Source organism: Cygnus atratus, chromosome 18 (genome assembly GCF_013377495.2).
Source record: "Cygnus atratus isolate AKBS03 ecotype Queensland, Australia chromosome 18, CAtr_DNAZoo_HiC_assembly, whole genome shotgun sequence".
NCBI classification, from domain to species: domain Eukaryota; kingdom Metazoa; phylum Chordata; class Aves; order Anseriformes; family Anatidae; genus Cygnus; species Cygnus atratus.
This window is the reverse complement of record NC_066379.1, coordinates 3714937-3734186: the sequence shown is the minus strand read 5'-3', so window position 1 is coordinate 3734186 and position 19250 is coordinate 3714937. Positions and strand designations below refer to the sequence as shown.

At 36.4% G+C, this 19250-nt stretch overlaps 1 protein-coding gene across 1 annotated transcript in view; it reads left to right on the top strand.

The window, feature by feature from the left end:
- The window catches only part of TBCD (tubulin folding cofactor D), a 132836-nt gene that overhangs the window by 64027 nt on the left and 49559 nt on the right, over positions 1 to 19250 (top strand). The window contains exons 17-23 of the mRNA XM_035561857.2: positions 4522 to 4551; positions 7981 to 8066; positions 11954 to 12034; positions 12766 to 12839; positions 13998 to 14115; positions 15546 to 15606; positions 17185 to 17207. Of these exons, the coding sequence (XP_035417750.1) occupies positions 4522 to 4551; positions 7981 to 8066; positions 11954 to 12034; positions 12766 to 12839; positions 13998 to 14115; positions 15546 to 15606; positions 17185 to 17207 (473 nt within the window). The remainder of the gene's footprint in view (positions 1 to 4521; positions 4552 to 7980; positions 8067 to 11953; positions 12035 to 12765; positions 12840 to 13997; positions 14116 to 15545; positions 15607 to 17184; positions 17208 to 19250) is intronic.

Here is a 19250-nt window from a genome sequence, read left to right as displayed (position 1 = left end):
AAGAGTTACCTGGTGTTTTCTAGTCATAGTGTGACAAAAGGTTTAGTAATATACAGACTCTGTATCTTAAGAAAGTCACCAAGGTGGTATGTTTTATGAGGTTATACTTTTCTAATTGTTCATCCACTGTTGCTGCATCTATAAAGATGCAGTAAGCTGCAAAATTCTAGAATAATCTTTCTCCTTCAAACTAAACTTCAAAATATTTTCAGTTATTTTACAGAACTCTTTCCACAGGACGGGGAATTTTGTTAAAGAAAGTGATACACCTGTTAGGCAGATATCATTATCTGGTTAATAGTACTGAAACCAAAGTGAAATCACTGTGTAGAAGATACTTGTGCTGTTGAAAACTGAAAAAAAATGCATAATTCTTCTCAAGAGAAAGGGATTATCGGAAGATAGGTTAGAGTTGAGAGGATGAAAGAAGTAACATCTCATCTTTGAAGATGTAAGTCAGTGTTGTATGTATTGCATTAGCTTTCTAAAGAAAAAAAGTAAAAAGAAAAATTGTATAACAGATAAAAAAAAAAAAAACACAACTCAAACTGAAAAAAAAACCCGGTAACTGTAGTAATAGCTGCTCCTATGAAGCAAACACAAGGTCAAACAATGCCTGTCAAAGGCACAGGTGTCCATATTCCTAAAAAACCAAACTTCCCTATGAATTCCTTTCAAAAAAAAAAAACCAAATAAATCAGGGATACCTGTACAGCATCCTTATTTTTTCTAGCCACACCCCTGCTCGAGAGTTCAAGTTGTTGAATGAAGGAGCAGCACAGTTGCTAGGGAAATGAGTCCGTTCTTGTGTAATCATATCAGGAATCATCTTGTCTAAATAGGTTAAAACCAAAGCATGGAAGCTAAGATGCTGTAGGTCTCTGAGTACTGGTATATCCTTTGCATAATGTACAACTGAAGAGTAACAGTACTGCTACTTACCCCCAGGCTTCACCTCCTAAATTATAGAAACTGTAGAATTTACCATTCTTGGCTAATTTAAGTCACTTTATTCAAATAAAATCCTCAGAGAAAAACAAAGGTAGCTTTGCCTTCCCTAAGAACCGTGCAAGCCATAAAGGAATGTGGAATAATAGAATCATGGAATAACCTGAGTTAGAAGGGGCCTACAAGGACCATCGAGTCCTCCTCCTGGCTCCACACAGGACCACCCAGAAACCAACCCCTGTGTCTGAGAGCGTTGTCCAAACACTTGAACTCAGGTTTGGTGCTGTGACCACTGCCCTGGGGAGCCCGTCCCAGTGCCTGACCACCTCTGGGTGCAGAACCTTTTCCTATCACCCAGCCCTGTCCCAGCTCCATGCCGTTCCCTCAGGTCCTGTCGCCGTCCCCAGAGAGCAGAGCTCAGCGCCTGCCCCTCCGCTCCCCTCGTGAGGGAGCTGCAGGCCGCCATGAGGCCTCCCCTCGGCCTGCTCTGCTCTGGGCTGAACAAACCCAGGCACCTCAGCCGCTCCTCACACATCTTCTGCTCTAGACCCTTCATCATCTTCGTAGCCCTCCTTTGGATGCTCTCTAATTAGTTTTATGTCCTTATATTGTAGTGCCCGAAACTACACACGAGAGTCAAGGTGAGGCTGCACCAGCACAGAGCAGTGTAATAGAGTAGACGGTGAAAAGTAAATTACTGTATTTGCTCTATAGGAATTGTAGGAGTCAGTGGGTAATGTGTATAAAGAAGATACTTTTAACATGATTCCCACTGCAGGAGTACTGCTTACCTTTAGTTGCAGTAGTTTTCATTATGATTCTACGCTTAAACATAAACTGTTTGACCATGAAATATGGTGCTAAACCAGATACATTTACTAATGCTATAAGCTTAATGAAGATTGTGCTTATATTTCAAGTAAGTACAACACCCTACAGACATTTTTTCACTTTCTTGTTGTAGTTTAAGCCAGGATATCAAGTATTCTGTAATTTGATTATCTCCAGTCAATAAGTGTTTTTTTTTAGTTTTTTTTTTCCCCTGTTAGTACATTATAATTTAGAGCTGGTCAAAGTTTGGAAGTTTGGGATTGTTTTGATTTATAGTTATGAAAGTATTAAAATCTCTTTACTCATTTTAGAAAGTCAGGCAAAGAAATATTTTGTTTGCCAGGCATTACTACAATTTTGAAGAAAAATACCTGGGAGTCCTAATTATTCCCAATCATTACTACGGTTAAATGCATGTTTAAATAAACAACATGTTTTACTAGATTTTCCATCTATTACAGTATGCGATGTATTATAATGTGGAGCGCCAATAAAACACAATAGCATATAGAGATATTTTGAACCCTGAGGTTAGGGAGAATAAAACAAGACTGTTCTTCTGAAGCTCTAAACGCATTCTGAGCTGACTTTTGCAACTCTTTCATGAATAATCATTATAAAGAATGATCACATGAATAAGAGACCTTGGATAGGGCTGTATTCTGTTCTGACATGTTAAAGAGAGGGTTTTCTTTAGACATGGTTGGTTGATATTTTTTAAAATCATGACTTATACAATGTTTTAGTACTTCTTCAATTTTTGTGGGAACAAACAGAACTTTTTTAAGGGCTACTAAATTGAAATTGATATTAGCATTGCCTTATAAATATTTATCTGGTTTTATAAGCAGTGGTGAAAGTTGTATTTTTTTATAGATAAGCTATGCAATTAGGTGTAACCCAACATCTAAATTAGATATTTAAAATAAGTCAGGTGATGTGAACTATTTCTGCCATGCTGCTGGACTTGTATCTTCTATACCTTCATGATCGTCTTTCTAAATGAGTTAGAAAATAAAATGGTGATTCAGCACTGGAATTTTAAAATTCCTGTATTAACTAAAAAACTTGGTGAAATCTTTATGAACAGTAGCTGTTTTCCTTCTATGTTGTATATAGGCCCCTATAGATCTTTTCCCAATGATTTTGCCACAGTATATCTTAGGCCTAGGCTTACAGATGTATTGCAAGTAGAATAAAACTTTCACTGTACTGAGACCAGAATTACATTCTTTGGATAGCAAAGTTTCTGCTCTTAACAACAACAACAGAACAACAAACAAACAAACCCACCTTTTTACATTTGTATCAGTAATGCACATTTGAGCAGTAGCTTTTTTAAAGAAATTAAAGTACAATGACGATAAAGTCCAGGACATTGCTGCAGCTCGCGTTCCTGTTCTGGAAGGCTGCTTTACATGTTGCCCAAGGGTGTATCTACGCTTCAGTTGCTGCGGAGGATAGCCTCTACCTGAGGTAATCCTAAACCAGCTAGCTTGGGGGCAGTGCTGGCAGCATGGCTATGACACCACACCGCACAAACTAAGGTGGGCTCCTAAACCTGCCTGCAAGGTGGATAAGCAGCTGAGAGTTGGCCTGTGTTGGGTGTCCTGTGATGGATGCACTGTGAGCAGGAGCTGAGCTAGCCTGGGCAAGTCTACAGGAACTGCAGTCATTATCCTAAGCAGACGTAACCTCAGAAGTGCAGTAGGAGACTGGCTTCATTAGGCCTTGCTTCACCCGTGTTCTGAGTGCTTGCTCCATATGTAGAATATGATACCTTTGTGAGCTTAACCTTTTGTTTTTACAGGTGGATTACCATGTGTATTGTATTTATGTAGGAAATACAGAAACTCTTGTCTGTCGAAGTTCTTGTGACATATTCAGTAGAGATTGGGACTTCAACATTCCCCTGTATATTAAATATCAGTTGTCAGGTGGTAAATGCTATCCATTCCTGGAGATTTGTGTTTGTTGATGGAGGGACACAAAAGAGAAGTGTCCAGATAATGATGTTCGCTTCTCTCTGAAAAGAGTTAAAATTTAGAGAAGTTTTTATTTGTACTTATGATTATATTTTCTTTTGAGAAAAAATAAAATGGAGACTTTTTTGAGAGAAATTTCAAGGCCTAGTAAGGAGTATGGAGTAGATTTTATTCTATATACAGTACAGGTAGAGAGATTAACTTTATGGTCATATTGCAGTTTGAAAGATTTTTAGTTTCTTTCATTGAAAACATGAGAAACATACATGAATTTTGCCTTCAGATTTTGTAACTTTACTGTTTCAATGTGGTTTCAAATTGTACGTTTCAAATACTTGTTCTTGATATTTGTCTGAAGATTTCACTGAACAAAAATCAGACTTGGCCTACTATAAACCAGTGATGTTGCAGTAGTCAGGCAAAAGCAAACTGTCTCAATTTCTGTTGTCTCCAAGTATTGACTTCCAACTCTAGTGCAAAGCCTTGTGTCAGTACTCAGAAGGACTCTTCTGGGTGTGACTAGTTTAATACACTTGCATTCTTAAACTGCTGTCATGCAACATACAGCTTTAAGAACACTAGAGCACAGAGACGCAGAAACAAAAAAACCCTGTGGGCTTGTTCTATTAACAAAGCTTACTTTATTTAAAAAAGAAAAGCCATGGGTCATTTATATTGTTGTGTGTTTTGAATTCATCTTGTGTTTATCAAAAAGCAAACCTGACTCGTTTTGGTGTGTTTGTTCTCTGTTCTTCAGGCTGCCTTCCAGGAGAATGTTGGGAGACAGGTATGGTAACTTTCCTGAATCTTCATTCATGAGTGTGCTCTGGAGATGAGTGTAAACGTGTAGTACCTCAAATCAAAATTAGACGCTGTGGCTTCGGAGAAGATGAGTAGGAGAATGTTACAAAATATGTATTTTCACTACCAGAAAGCAGGTTCTTGTGCGATATTTTCCCGAGATATGAGTTTTATTTTAGTACTCTGGTTTTGGAAGAAGATGGGCTATCTGGTAATTGTAAGTCATTTGGAAAAGCAAAATTCGCAGCCATTCTACACCTTCCAAGCTGCAATGCTCTTAAAGCAGGAAAAGCACAAGTTTGGGTTATTCTTTTGTTCCACTGGCATTCCAGTTTTAAAAAAGTGGAAGAGCTGAAGTGTGCTGCACAATCTTTGCTGTGGTTTGGTGATAAGACAATGAGCTAGGCTTAAGATTCTTAAACCCAGTATTTGGGTTTTGCTTGCTGTATCGTAATGCTACCATCTAGAAGCTCTTGAGAAATCCATTGATTTTAGAGGAATCTAAATTTTTTGAAAAAAGTATTGTGGTAGGTTCCTATGTAATTTAGCAACATTTACGTTGTTAAAAAGCTCAAAGAACTTTGATTTGCAACCTTGACGGAGAAGCAAATAGGATAAGAACTTCGATTTCAAAGTTTTCTCGTTTCTCCTCAGGAATTAATAAAGCTGAAAATACAACTTATAGGGTGGAAAATGATTCAGCTAGTGAATTCTTCTGACAAAGCAAGGCATGTAGAGTTAAGAGCATGGTTCAAGCAAATTTTTATTTCAATAAGACGTTCTTTAAGGCATCTTTGTTAAAATGCTATGTCTAGCTTTCCCAGATATCATTCCTGAAGATCTCTGTTACGAGCCAGGATATTATTCCTTTAAAGCTATGGTTATTAAGCAATGTGTCCTGAAGTAGTGTCTGTATTTCTAGATAGAATGAGGTTAATAGCAGAGAAAGGGTGCGAGAAGTCCGGGAGGAAGAGGGTAGGTATTTCTGATGACCTGACCCAACTAGGTCTGTGATAAGTAGAAGCCAGCCTGATTCTTCCCTGGGTCTATAGTTACTGCTCAAAGAGGTTAGTCATCACAAAACTACTCGTCCTGATTCCACGTCATGAAGCACTGAATGGAGTAAACACCTTACTCTGCCTTCAGTTCCAGGAGAGACAGGGCTGCTGGGTGCTGTAGGCTTAGAAATGCTTTCATGTAGGAAAAGTTCCGTGGAGCTTTTTTTTTTTTTTTTAAACTTTTTCAGAGTTAGTTTACAACCAGAAATTAACAATACTGCTTTGATGCAATTCATGTTTTCAGATGCTGATTGAACACACAATTTCAGCATCTATGTTGGACTGCTAAGAAGGAGTTAGTAGTAAGATAATTAAGTTATGGCATGAAGAGCAGTATCAGTCTCCCAGCTAGTTCCTGCAGAAGTTCAGAAGTTTTTATTTGCTGAACTATTCCCTACTGCCTAGGAAAATGGTTACTTAATCAGTGGATACACCCTCTATAGTCCTTTACCTGGATGTAAGGTGTTGAAAGAGTCACCCTTTCTCTGAATTGGAAGGAGCTAAAACGTACTCTCCGTCTGAAGTAACAATGGTGATATGAAATACATGGAGAAAAAAGTTGACCTTGCTTACTTCCTTGTTCCTGCCTGCTTCACCTTTGCAATGCAACTTGACCTAAATCTGAGAACTTGCTTTTATGGCCTCAAAAGAACAAGCCTTGTAAATTACATTTCATGTAAGCGAAAACACTGACAAATTTGCAGAATATATATATAGTTAGCATAAACATCGGCAAAAGCCCATACTTCTAATAAGACGAACTTTTGTATTGGAGAAGTAAGTTTCAAGTATTTTGACAGAATGAAAGTTGTGACCTCTGAAGCCATGACCTCTGTACTCTTGGACTTGGTTTTAGGAATTTTCTTGTCTCACTGACATGCACTGTGGCACTCTGACCTGCAATGAGACGGCATGAAACTGGCACACAGTCCAGTTATAAAGAGCATGGTCCAAGTACAAGCTAGAATTGAAATTGATTAGCTGTTATTTTTCCTTATATACAATATTGTATATTCTTACATATTTTACATTTCTTACACGTTTCATTGTATGTCATCTTGTTTGGCTACAAATCACGGTTAAGTATTTCTCATGTGAATTTTTTTCCCAAATTGGTGTTTCATGAGGCTTTTCGAGAGTGCATTCATTTCATCTTTGAGTTATTAGGGCTTGCAGGTAATCTCTTGTATGAGCCATACATATTCTGTCTGCTCCTTTTGGTTCAGTCAGCTTACAGGCCTTGGTTTTTGGACAGTTGGCAGTATGCTACCCAGCAAAAGACCTCCGCAGCAGCTGGCACCTTCCCACTGCTTGTGCTGTATGCTTCTTTAATTATTCAGGCTTAGACGTAAAGATATTTTTTACTATTTTTGCATGGCTGTATCCTAATGTGGAAGGGATGAGTGAACTGTAAACAAACAAAACTGTATCATATCCAGAACCTGTACTTCCACATAGCCTTATTGCTTAAATATCATATGATTGTCCCTTTTGTAAGTAAGCATAGTGTCTTTCAGTTGGCTGTTTTCCATTTGCACTTAATTATGGCTTGTGGAGGCTATGCTGCCTCCTTCATTCCAAAACACAGCCAGGCTGCGTAGTACTATATTAAGTCAGTTATAGCCAATCAAAATTCTGAATATCTGACATTTTATTATATTATTGATGTTTTAAAAGACAAATTTTAGGTGGTGATTACATATTTAGGATTATAATTAATTTTCTGAAACTATAATTTTTTGAGCATTGATGTCAGAAGCATCATACTTCTTAAGGATTCAACGTGTCAGGCTTTGCTAGGAGCCAGTGCTCTTTTTAAAAACAAACAAACAATTCTTTAGTTCATTAACAAATAAATCATAAAATATATGTATAAGTAGGAACATAAAAGTATATGAGCTCCCATTTATTCTACATGTGATGCATTTTTTCATGCCCAATTCCTAATTTTACACTTCAGAAAACTTGCAACAGAAGCTCATTCCTTTGCATAATCCAAAACATCTATTTAAACTTTTTAGAGAATTTTTTTTTGTGCGTGCATAATGCAGTCAACGAATATATACATGGCTATGACTTGAAGGTGTTAAAATAGCTATTGCATAGTTTATTACCTTCTGCTGTTTACTTTGCTTATCATTGACTCACAAGTGAAGCTAGACATTTTGCTGCTTCTGTATAATATCCTTTATCTCTTTAGCGCAAGTGATTTTACTATAAATTAGAAATTAAATTGTATTTTTTCAGTGGTTGTACAGTAGTAGGGGATTATTTTCAATACATTGTCTATTCAGAAAGCACTTTACATTTTTTAATATTATTTTCTGTTTTTTTCCTCTTCTCTACAATGTTTGTAGGGCACTTTTCCGCATGGCATAGACATTTTAACTGCAGCTGATTATTTTGCTGTTGGTAACAGAGTTAACTGTTATCTGACTATCAGGTAAGTTGGTTTTTTTTATGCTTTCCTAAACGTAAAGGACCTCTTTTATTTAATGAAATATTTGTTTGATTGTTTGACCTTACAGTAAACATAAACAATAATCATAAATAATAAAATACAACAAATGTAATAAATATAAACAATATTATGTTTATTGTTATTGTTTTTCTAATAGATGAAAACTTGTTTTTTCTTCTTTCTGCGTCAAACTGCTAATTACAGATAAAACATGGTGAAAATGCGACCAGGATGTTCCTCCAACTTGTCTACGTGATCTATTACTTTACAGATGCACTGAAACTGGAGGAAGCAGCCAAGAGGCATTATTTGTGGGTGTCACAAAACTGTCTAGGCTGGTTAAGCTTAGATAAGATTAGGGAATTCTGAAGAGCTGGAGCAAATGGAGAGGCTGTTATGCCGGCAGTTAGACTCTGATATGGGTAAAAAAAAAATAATAAACTAATGTCCATTTAAAATAAAAAGTACTTTGCACAAGTTGTTGAATTTGTAGACCCTTAATTTGAGTGCTTATATTTTTCATAGAAAGCTCAGTGAAACTCTAAACACAGTGTGCAGCAATTCTGAAAAACCAAACTGATCACTGCATTATGGAGTCTGCACAGAATGTTATGGGAAATACCGATGCTGGTGTGGTGCTATTATAAATCAGTGGCTTTTCTTGGAATACCATGCTCTGTTCTGGTCAGCTATCTGAAAGTACAATAAAGCTGAAGTAAGGGGAATTCAAAGGCAAGCTGGCTGCACAGGATGACTAAAATGAACAAAAGATTGCACTTCCTCATGAAAAGATGAAAAAGGCTGAGGGCTGGGTTCTAACTTTAGTTAGATGTCTAAGACAGACAGTCTAGCCTAGTTGTCTGGCCTCTCTCTGTAGTCAATGCAAAGAGACAGGCACCTACAGAAGGTGATTCAGACCATTTAAAGATACATAAGATAAATTGCCCTATGGACTTGCATGGTGCTCTGAGAAGCCAACAGGTTAGAAAAGTTCGAAGAGATTAGATTCTTGGGGAATAGAAACAGCAAAGAAAAAAGGCTTATGCTTCTTTATCAGCTTTGCAACTTCCAAGGAACGTTTTTTAAAGATAAATTGAACTGAATGCCTGTCTCTCCTTGAGTATTTTTCACTCATTTGGCCACCACCATATTGTCCCTTTGGTGCATAATCGTTCCAGTCTGTACATATCTTCACCTTTTACCTACTGTCTTTCCTCTATGGTCCACACCCTCCTCCTACACTCTTCCTCTGAGCTCCTGCCTACTGAGCCGAGATGGGGAAATGCAGGTGCTTGGTATTCGCTGCTGCCCTGGATTGGTAGACCGTCAATGGAATTTTTGGAAGTCTGGCTTTCTATACTAGTGAAAAATTGAATATACTCAAAATTGGCGCACACATTTTTTATTCTCTCTCTCTTTTTAGTTTGAAAGTTAATTATGTTCTCCTTACTTCTTGAGAGCTGTGATAATTTTTCTCTCAAATGTTCATTTATTACTCCTTTCATTGTGATTTCCAGAGGTTCTGTTGGAGTGTTACTTACCTAAGTGAAAATATTTGAGGGTTGATTTTTTTTTTTTTTTTTACTTCTTGTGCTTTCTTTAAGTTATGCAACAGAAAGAATAAATTTGCAAATTCTTTATAATCTTATACAGTTAGTAGCATGATTCCGTGAAACCATGTTCAGTGTTATTAATCAAACTCTTCTTTGTAAATTATTTGTCATCTAATACATTATATTACTTGTTAAAATCTTCACCACTTTGCTTTTTGAGCAGGATGTAATTATTTGGGTCGATACTTAATTATTTCCTTATTTTTGTCTCTGAGTAACATCAAAGCAAAGTGCATAAGCATATATTTGGCTGCACAGAAAACATGTATCATTATGATGTGGTAGGAAGAATGAACCTTTCTGATCGGTATGCCTTAAGGTGGTGTAATTGTTTATGTAGCTGGAAAAAGCTACTTGAGGTTCATATTGCAGATCTAGAATCTTTAGCTCTCTCTCTCCCACCCAGATAAATAAAATCCTGGTACACTGTTTACCAGCGTGTTGCTGCTGTATGAAAGGACACTGTGCAGGTGTGAAAGTCTGCGCTAGGGAATCTACTTTGAGCAGCAAAAGCTCAATAAATATGTGTCAGTTTCTACAGTTGAATATTTTTTTGGTTAATAAATGATTTATGATACTGCTTCTCTACAAGAATATAGGTTTTTAGATATATGTGCTATGTATGTGTGTGTATATTGTTGCTTATCCTTCTAAATCCGGATATTTTTATGCAAGTTTTGTATTCTAGCTGTCCTTTGGAAACTTTTTGCTGAATGTTCTTTGAAAGATTCGGCTCAGATATGTTAATCTATTTCTGAGGATGAACATGGAGGAAGCCTATGTCCTATTTTGTGTGAACTGGGAGTAAAGAGACTGATTTCAGGAGTTCTGGGCTGTGTAAAAGTAGAGTTAAGAAAGAAACTTCTTAATCTAAATAAAGAGCAACATTATCAGGAAGGCTAGAATTGTATAAAAGCCTACTTGTCTAAAATACTCTGTAGGGGTCAAAACCTGAGGGCTCCAGGTAAAGACAGTTATCAACTAAAAGTGGAAATGAGAGTGGGCTACCGACACAGTCCAAAAGATCCAACTTTGAGCTGTGCAACTAAGTTCAGAGTAAAATGGCTTGGAAGAACGGTGGGTGCTAAAACAGATCCAAAAAGCTATCGTGAAGAGAAGAGTTTAGTTATATCAGAGGGAATTTGTGTGTTCTCCCAAAACAGGGAAGGGAACAACAGAGCAATGAATTTTACCATTTCTCTGCTGACATCAACAATCCGTCAATCTATCTGGCAGCCTGCCTGTAATCACCCTCCGGGGCTAGTAGCAGTAGCAGATGGTACTTCTGTGTTGTGTTCAAATGACTGAGGTTGTGCTGTGGATTTAAGGATTCCAGTTCTTCTGATGAATTGTGTAGATATCAGTGCGTTAACATACAACAGCATGTAGTTTTTACTTTTCTAATTACACACATGTATATTAATGGAACACTGTTATGGTTGCAAGGTTAATCACTCAAAAGATATGAAAAGGTGACATCCATGTGTCCTTAATTTTGTCCTTTTGTGCGTGCCATTTTGACACAAACACATTCTACTGGTTGTTTAGCTTTCCAAGATTATTTAACGTACATCAGATGCACTTAAAAAAAAACATTTCACTTGACTTCTGTTGACCTTAGCTTTCAATAGTTGATGCTTCTGAAGATTGGAAAGCAAGTGTGTCTGTGAAGTCAGGTAATTATGCAGACTGCCTAGCTAATTACTTCTGGTGTTCCCTCGCATCTTAGGTCTTGACTTTGCAGCATTAATGTTTTTGTCATAATTGACTTTTTGTATGTTTATTTTTTAAAAAGAACAAATCAAAACCATTATTCAATTTTGGAATATTGTCTCTGGGAACATAAAACACATTTCTGTAACTTAATTTTAGTGTGCAGTGTGTATTACACATTAACACATTTCTGCAATCTAAAATTACTACTATATGTATACACTTCCCCATTTTGTAGAATGTAGCAATGGGAACTGACTATTTATTTTTTGCTTTTCATTGCTGTCAAGCTTTTTGTTTGTATCATAGTTTTTACCGAGAATGTGAAAGACTTTTGCAAAAGTGATTTAAATTTTTGACAGTACTTGTAAAATATTTACTATTGTTTATTTCATTCAGCTGCATCTCATTAAGGAGAAGGCATGGTTAAGTAATTTTTTGGTTGCTTTAAAACTAGAGGATTTTAATCGTTGGAGTAGCTTGTGTTAAAATGCACACACCTGTTGATTCTCTATTCTATCATATAGATCTTTCTCTTTTCAGTGTGTATATTGCTGGTTTTCCTGAGTATACACAACCAATGATCGATCATTTAGTTAACATGAAGATTAACCACTGGGATAGGTAAGTTCATAAAGTCTAATTATATTAACATCCAGGAATTGGCTTTTCTGCATGTGATGCTTATGTTACTTAAAACAGAGTTTGTAACACTGTTTGACTGAAGGGAAATAGGCAAGTAGTAGCTGACGTCATCCATGCCTTCTAGCATATTGTCACTTAAAATGTGCTTATGAATTCTGACCTCAATCTGTTAATAGATTAATAAAACACGTTTATATGGTATATAGTATATGTGAGTGGTAAACACCAGCAGTATACAATTATCGTAATTAAAGTAGATTTCATGCATGGAGATAGAGCTTAGTCATATTCAATGTTCATGAAGATTAAAACATGTACATATAACACAAATGAGATTATATCAGTGCTGATAATAGTTTGCATCACGAGAAATAATAATAGTTTACTGTAGTGTCCCTGCCAATGTATAGAATGAGCCCTCAGGTTCTACCATCCACACTTATGTTTTCTTTGTCTCTTTCAGCAATAAGGTCTATTCATATAGCTAAAAGCTAGCTGTAGGCTGTCTCTTTGGCCCATTGTTTTGTTTTGTTGGCTTTTTTTAAGGGGGGAAGGTTAGGATGGACAGAGAATACTACGTTCTTTAATGTTGCTAGGGTCTTTATTCTGATTGTGGACAGGAGTCCCTTCCTGACCTTGTTTTTTTTAATACATTACTTCTACTAAATTGCTAACAAGAAAACTCCTAAAATGCTTTTTTACATCTTCAGTGTTATTCGAGAACTTTCAACTAAGGCTCTGCATAACCTTACTCCACGGGCTCCTGAATACATGGCAAATGTGGGTAGGTAACTCGTAACAGGTTCTGCATAGAATCTGTTTTGTCTTGTCCAGTCTGGCATCTTCAGAAGAATTTCTTTCTGATTGTTGTGTATGTAATCAAATGTTTCTTGAATGAATTCACAGTCCTTTGCTCGGCCCACTCAGGGTGCCAGGGATGTACTAGCTGCTTTCTAATATGCCTGAAAGACAGCAGCTGAAACCCAGGTTACAGATTTTACCTAGACTCCCTAGAGAGGGTTAGAAAGGTGACAGTGGCAGTTTACATTGAAGTAAAATTCCATAGAGGTGGCTACAAGCCTCATTTTCTCTACCACTCAGCCAACCCAATGCCAATGTTTTTTATTTACGCAAAACAGGGAAGCTAGGTTGTGAGCACAAAGTTTCTAGGTGTGGTTTAGCATGCTTTGTCAGAATTTACTTGTGTTTTTAAAACTTGTTTTTCACATAATGATGAGGATATATTGGCCTGACTTTCCAGAAATGGTTTTCCAATGTTATTTCTAGGCTGACATGTTTACATTTATGGTGTGGTTTAGCCCGGCTGGCAGCTAAACACCACACAGCCGTTCGCTCACCCTCCCCCCTCCCTCTCTGGGATGGGGGAGAGAAACGGGAAAGTGAAGCCTGTGAGTTGAGATAAAGACAGTTTATTAAGATAGGAAAATAATAATAACAATAATAATAATAATAGTATTAATAATAATAATGTGTACGAAATAAGTGATGCACAATGCAATTGCTCACCACCCGTTGACCGATGCCCAGCCTATCCCCGAGCAGCCGGCCCCCCCCACCCCGGCTAGCCACCCCTATATATTGTTCAGCATGACGTCAGATGGTATGGAATACCCCTTTGGCCAGTTTGGGTCAGCTGTCCTGGGTCTGTCCCCTCCCAGCTCCTGCTGCATCCCTAGCCTGCTCGCTAGCAGGACAGAGCGAGAAGCTGAAAAGTCCTTGGCTTGGTGTAAGCATTGCTCTACAACAATTAAAACATCAGCATGTTATCAGCGGTCTTCTCATCCTAATCCAAAACATAGCACCCTACCAGCTACTAGGAGGAAAATTAACTCTGTCCTAGCTGAAACCAGGACAATTTAGAACTGTGATCTGTCAGTATGCTCTGTTTAAAAAAAAAAAATAATTATTTAATCTCTTTCAGTTTTGCCAAGACTGCTACCTTTATCAGTGGGCACAGATCTGCACACACGCCATGGGGCAATTCTTGCCTGTGCTGAGATCACCCATGCACTGTGTAAACTAGCAGAAGAGAATAATAGGTATAAATGCTAGATTATCTTGACTATAAATTTTCCTTTCATGTCTGATATATTGAAAGCTTCCTCAGTGTAATTATGGAAATCGCATCTTACTGAACTTCTCTTCCATTGAATTTTTGTATGGTTATCAGTCTTGCCAAGCCTTCACATTTTATTTGGTGATGTTACGCTTAAGTCTAAAATCATCTTGGAAAGTGAGATCATTTATTGCCTTACTTGGAGAATTCAAAGATACCGTTTAAGTATAGATTAACCCATCCCTGCACTACCAGCCCTTCCCCTGCAGTATTTTGTCTTCCTGGTGAGGGAACAGTCTTTCATGTTCAGTGTTAGAGAAACAGCTTGTTGATTCTGATTGATTTAAATAACATTGTTGAATGGAAGGGATGTGTATACACACACACACGAATTACAGTTAAGAGATATATCCAGAATAATTGACAAAATTATTTGGCAGCGTCTTTGCCTTAGTGTTGTAAAGAAATGAGTGACTTACCTTTTCTTTCACATGAATCATTTATGAAAAATGTTTGGAAGTCATTATTGCAGAACTAGAATTTGGAATCTACATTAGTGGTAGAATTTTATACTAGCTTGACTTAAATAGGGATGAGCAGGTATTTAAGATCAAGGCAGTGGATGATAAGACCCCAAAATGCAAACTTTACTGAAAATAAATATGGTTCTGCAACAGTCACAGATATGTATTTCTTCAATGTGTGTGTGTATATATATATATATTATAATGGACTTTCTGGGTCCTTTTTCATACAAAAGTTGGATAATTACTCTGATTAACCTTTTTTTATTTTACTTCTGAAAACATTCTAATGCATTCATACAAATATATCTAAAACAGTGACATTTAATAAATTCAATGTCATTGTACGAGCTAAATATACTGAGAGGAATTCAGATGAAGGGTATGAAGTATATACTGTTTTTTATGACTTCGGTGAGAAATAGGATATGTATTTGTCAGTAGTGTCTAACAAAAGTTTGTGTTAATCTTAAGAGTTGCCTTTTCAAGTAAGTAACGTATTTTGTGCATGTGAATGAAGTTGAAAAGTTAGCAAAAAAGATGTGGAGCATTTTTAGTAGTGGGAAATGCTTGATATTTATGGAAAAAACATAGAAGTGTTGGAGTACAACTGAAATGAGAATAGCTGTTTGTGTATATTTATTATAGTATTATTAATAATTGACTTTTTAATAATCTTTTAAGAATGTTTGCTACATAGCATAGTAAGGAAAGAACTTACTGATATGTTTAGTGAACTCGTTAAAATTAAATATTGCATGTTTCTGTTGAGAATAGTTTGGGAGTCAAATGATTGTTTTTCTATTTAAAATACAATAAAGTCATGGAAGAAAAGTAACTTGTAGCATGATTAGGAAACCAGTCTTAAAAATTTTGTATACCTTTACAGATCTGTAACATACTATTTCAATGAAAAATCATTGGAGGGACTGAAGCAAATCCATCAAGAGGTTTGTAGGAAGTATAAATGTATCTTGTAACGTGGTATGTTGTATTATTTTTAAACAAACATTTGTAATTAGGACAGTTGTTCTCCACCCTCCTTTTCCACTTGCCAAAAGTAAACAATCTCCCAAATATGAATTTGGACACACTCTAGCAGATTGTTTGATAAGTGTTGTGGGCCATGTCTCTTACTTCACAATAATTTTGTATTTGGTCCCTTCCTGTTCTGCCAGCTTCTTAGCTAAGGCACTTACTCTGTCAGTTACACTTCTGAAGTATTGCCTGGTGTTTTGTTTTGTTTTTTTTCCTTCTGTTCCTTCTTCCTTTCTGTACATGTTGATCGGCCTTGCAGATAGATGGTATGGCTGTTCCCTTAATGTGACTATGCTCAGGAGAGATCTATTCAGTCTATTCGTTCTCTGTCCTTTATATTCTGTTTTTGGGTTGGTTTTGCTTGTTTGTTTTTTAAAGCATAGTTTTAGTGCTAAACCTTTGCATCCATAATTTACCTGTTTATAGACTTCAGAAGTCACATTCTGGATTTCAGCTGATACATTGTCTTTATCTAGGACGTCTTTATGATAGGACAAATGAAGTCTTGTCCTGCTTATAAAAATTTAAAGCACTTGTACAAAGATAATTTTGCTGAACTTGTCCCTTTAATCTTAAATCATGTATGTTGTTGGTTTTTAATTCTGGTTCGTATTTCTTCACCTTGTGGAATAGACGGTTCTTCAGCGTTCAGGCTCCTGCTCTTTTTTTGCAGTGTCTGTAGTCCCTCAGTCCCAGTTCTGACTGACTAAAGCTGTCAGGCTTCACCAGTTACCCATTAGGCTTTAAGTCTGTTGATGCTTGTTAAATTCTGTGCTGCTGCTACAAGTTGAAAAGGCATCCTTGTCCTTGTTTAACTTTCTTGTGTTGAAATGCCTGTAGGCTTAGTCAGCACTATCTGTTCTGTTACAGTGGCCTTAATTTGTTATGATATTTTCCAATTTCTGTTCTTGTCTGTTTATAATTAATCTGCAAAGTTTTGATGTAAGCTCTTTCTTTTTAAAAATCTGTTCTTTCAGGTTTTACTACAGCTAAATTTGATAATCTGTGATTTTTGAAGATGGTATACTGTAATGCTAACAATGAGATAATGCAGTCACAATTGAACTTAAAGTTTTTTTTCTGTTCAACCTGTAGCTAACAGATACTCTGGAGTTTTTAGTCAACACAGTATACAGTTATTTTAAAAGGGCCAACTGTGGAAAGCAAATGTGTTTTAAAAAGCAGAACTAGCTTGCAGAGTATGTGCAGGAGCTGCTATGATTTGAAATGAAGAAACCTAGTGCTTTGTGAATGTGTTAAATGGGTTTCCTTTGAATGTAAAATTTGGTTGGATATAGTCTTAATGTGTCATTGGAAATAGTTGTTTCATAAAACTGTGTACTTTAAAAATATTTTTACTTTGATTTTTATTTTTAAAATAATCCCAAGTGCTGTGTAGCACACAGTGCGTAGACATTGCATGTGAGGACGAAAAATGAAAACACTTATTTCAAGAGAACTTTCTTAATACTGGTGTGTTTTTTCCTCAGCTTTGCAGTCGACAGTTGTACAGGTAAGAAAATAGACTAAAAAATTATTTTCTGTAGTGGAAAGTATCAGTAGAAATTATGAGAAAAGTAGCGTCTAGGGGCTTTTTTTGGTTTGTGCAAATTAGTTACACATACCATAGACTGCAAGGCTAGCACGGTTCATCAGAATGCGAGCACATGCATTCTTTTGGCTTTGTCTACCTATTACGGAGACCAAGGCCATTTTAAAATGGTTGTGGTGTTAGAGAGTGCGACTTACAGGCATGTTAGACTAATGGGAAAGTGGTAAGTACTGGTCGCAATGTTGTGACAGAGTTAAGGAAGGGAAAGAATGTGGAACGGAACATGATCGCTAATCCACGGCTTCAGCAGTATGTAAAGGATTTCTTTCCTGTTATTCACCTGTACTATAGTACTTGTACGGTTCAAATAGCTCTGCAGAAATAACCTTTCAGTACAAACTTACTGTCTTTTTTTTTTTTTTAAAGGAGCTTCTAGCTAAATTCTAGAATTACTTTCTCCATGCTGTGTAATGACTAGGCCAGAAGTATTACAAGAGATTCAATACAATTTTTTAGTCCTTGAGCCAAAGAAAATGAAAATGAGTTTTCCCTGAGTTGTTCTTCATTTCCTATTTATTGAAGCTTCCAGGAAATAAAGGGAGCTTGCCTAAGTAACTGTTAAGTAAATGTGAATTAAAACTGGTATGTGACTTCAGGGTTTGTTCCTAAATTTAAGGAAATCAAAACATAATTAATGACTTGTATTCCATAATGATTGTATATGCGAATGAGTTTTTTTCTTTAACTGACAAATTGTGTGGGCTTTTAGGCACTTATCTAGTTCACTTCTTTGCACATGATGTATCTGGAAACTGTAGAATCTTAAGTAGGTTTTTTTGTGTGTGTGTAATTATGCTTTAAATAATTTTATGTAAGATTTTGTATCCTCAGTCTTCCTGAAAAAAAATATTAATGTTCGCTTTTTGAGGCGTATATGTACTGATGTGAAACTTGCATTCCAAGGTTAGCTTTTACTGGAGGATACTTTTAATGCTGATACTGTATATTAGTGTCTTTGTGGGTGGCTGTCTTGGCTCCCATAAATTCTTTAATGTCAGGGTGGAGCTTGGGTGTAATTTGTTTTTGTCATAATGTGCACTTCTTGCACTTAATGGTATTTATAAGATGCCTACAGAAATGTTTTCATCCTAGATAAGACTTCTAATTCAACTCCAAGCAAAATTGATTCATTGCTGTTTACTCTAATACTTAGGCAGAGACAGAGATGTCTACTGTAATCCATATTTTACAATATTGGTATGCATAAAATGTTTTAAAATTGGACAAGAAAAATAAACTAGGTTATAAAAACAAAACAGCAATTTGAGTATTGCTAGGCAAGCATTTAGTGAAACAAGCCAAACTTGTTCTGTGATGAGTAATTGTTGCACATAATATTCCAAAGATTTCCATTTAAGAAATTGCTACCGGGAATTTTCAGTGTAATAATGTCTTGAAGGAATGTTGAAAACCTATGTGTTTTATTTGTGTTTCTAGTTTTTAAACTCCTGAAATGAAAAAGGTCTGGTCACATGTCTCAACTGACTGTTAGATATTTCACTTTCACTTCCGGCAACAAAACAGCTTTCTTCTTCTGTACTAAATGGATTTTAATGTGTTGATCAAGCTGTTTTCATAACCTACTTTGGTCTATGAGAAAGAAAAGGAAGTAAACTGTTAAAGTTCTGTTATTTTTATGGAAGTTGTAATTTATATGTTTTGAACTGCAAAATGGGCTGTGATGACCTTAATTGCCTAACTCAGGATTCCACTGAATATCGAAGTAACTCAAGCCAAAAAAGTTAACGCCACAGTGCTGTAATGGAGACCTTCATGTAACTATCCATCTTACTTTGTTTAGCAGCTCTGGTAATGTCTTTAACCTGATTTGGAGCGATGTCCATAAATTATCCTTCAGACAGGAGACAGGCTTTGAGTTTCCCTGCACAGTCTCTCAATTTTGAGAACATTTGAAGTAATCAAATTTGTTTATGCTAATTGCAG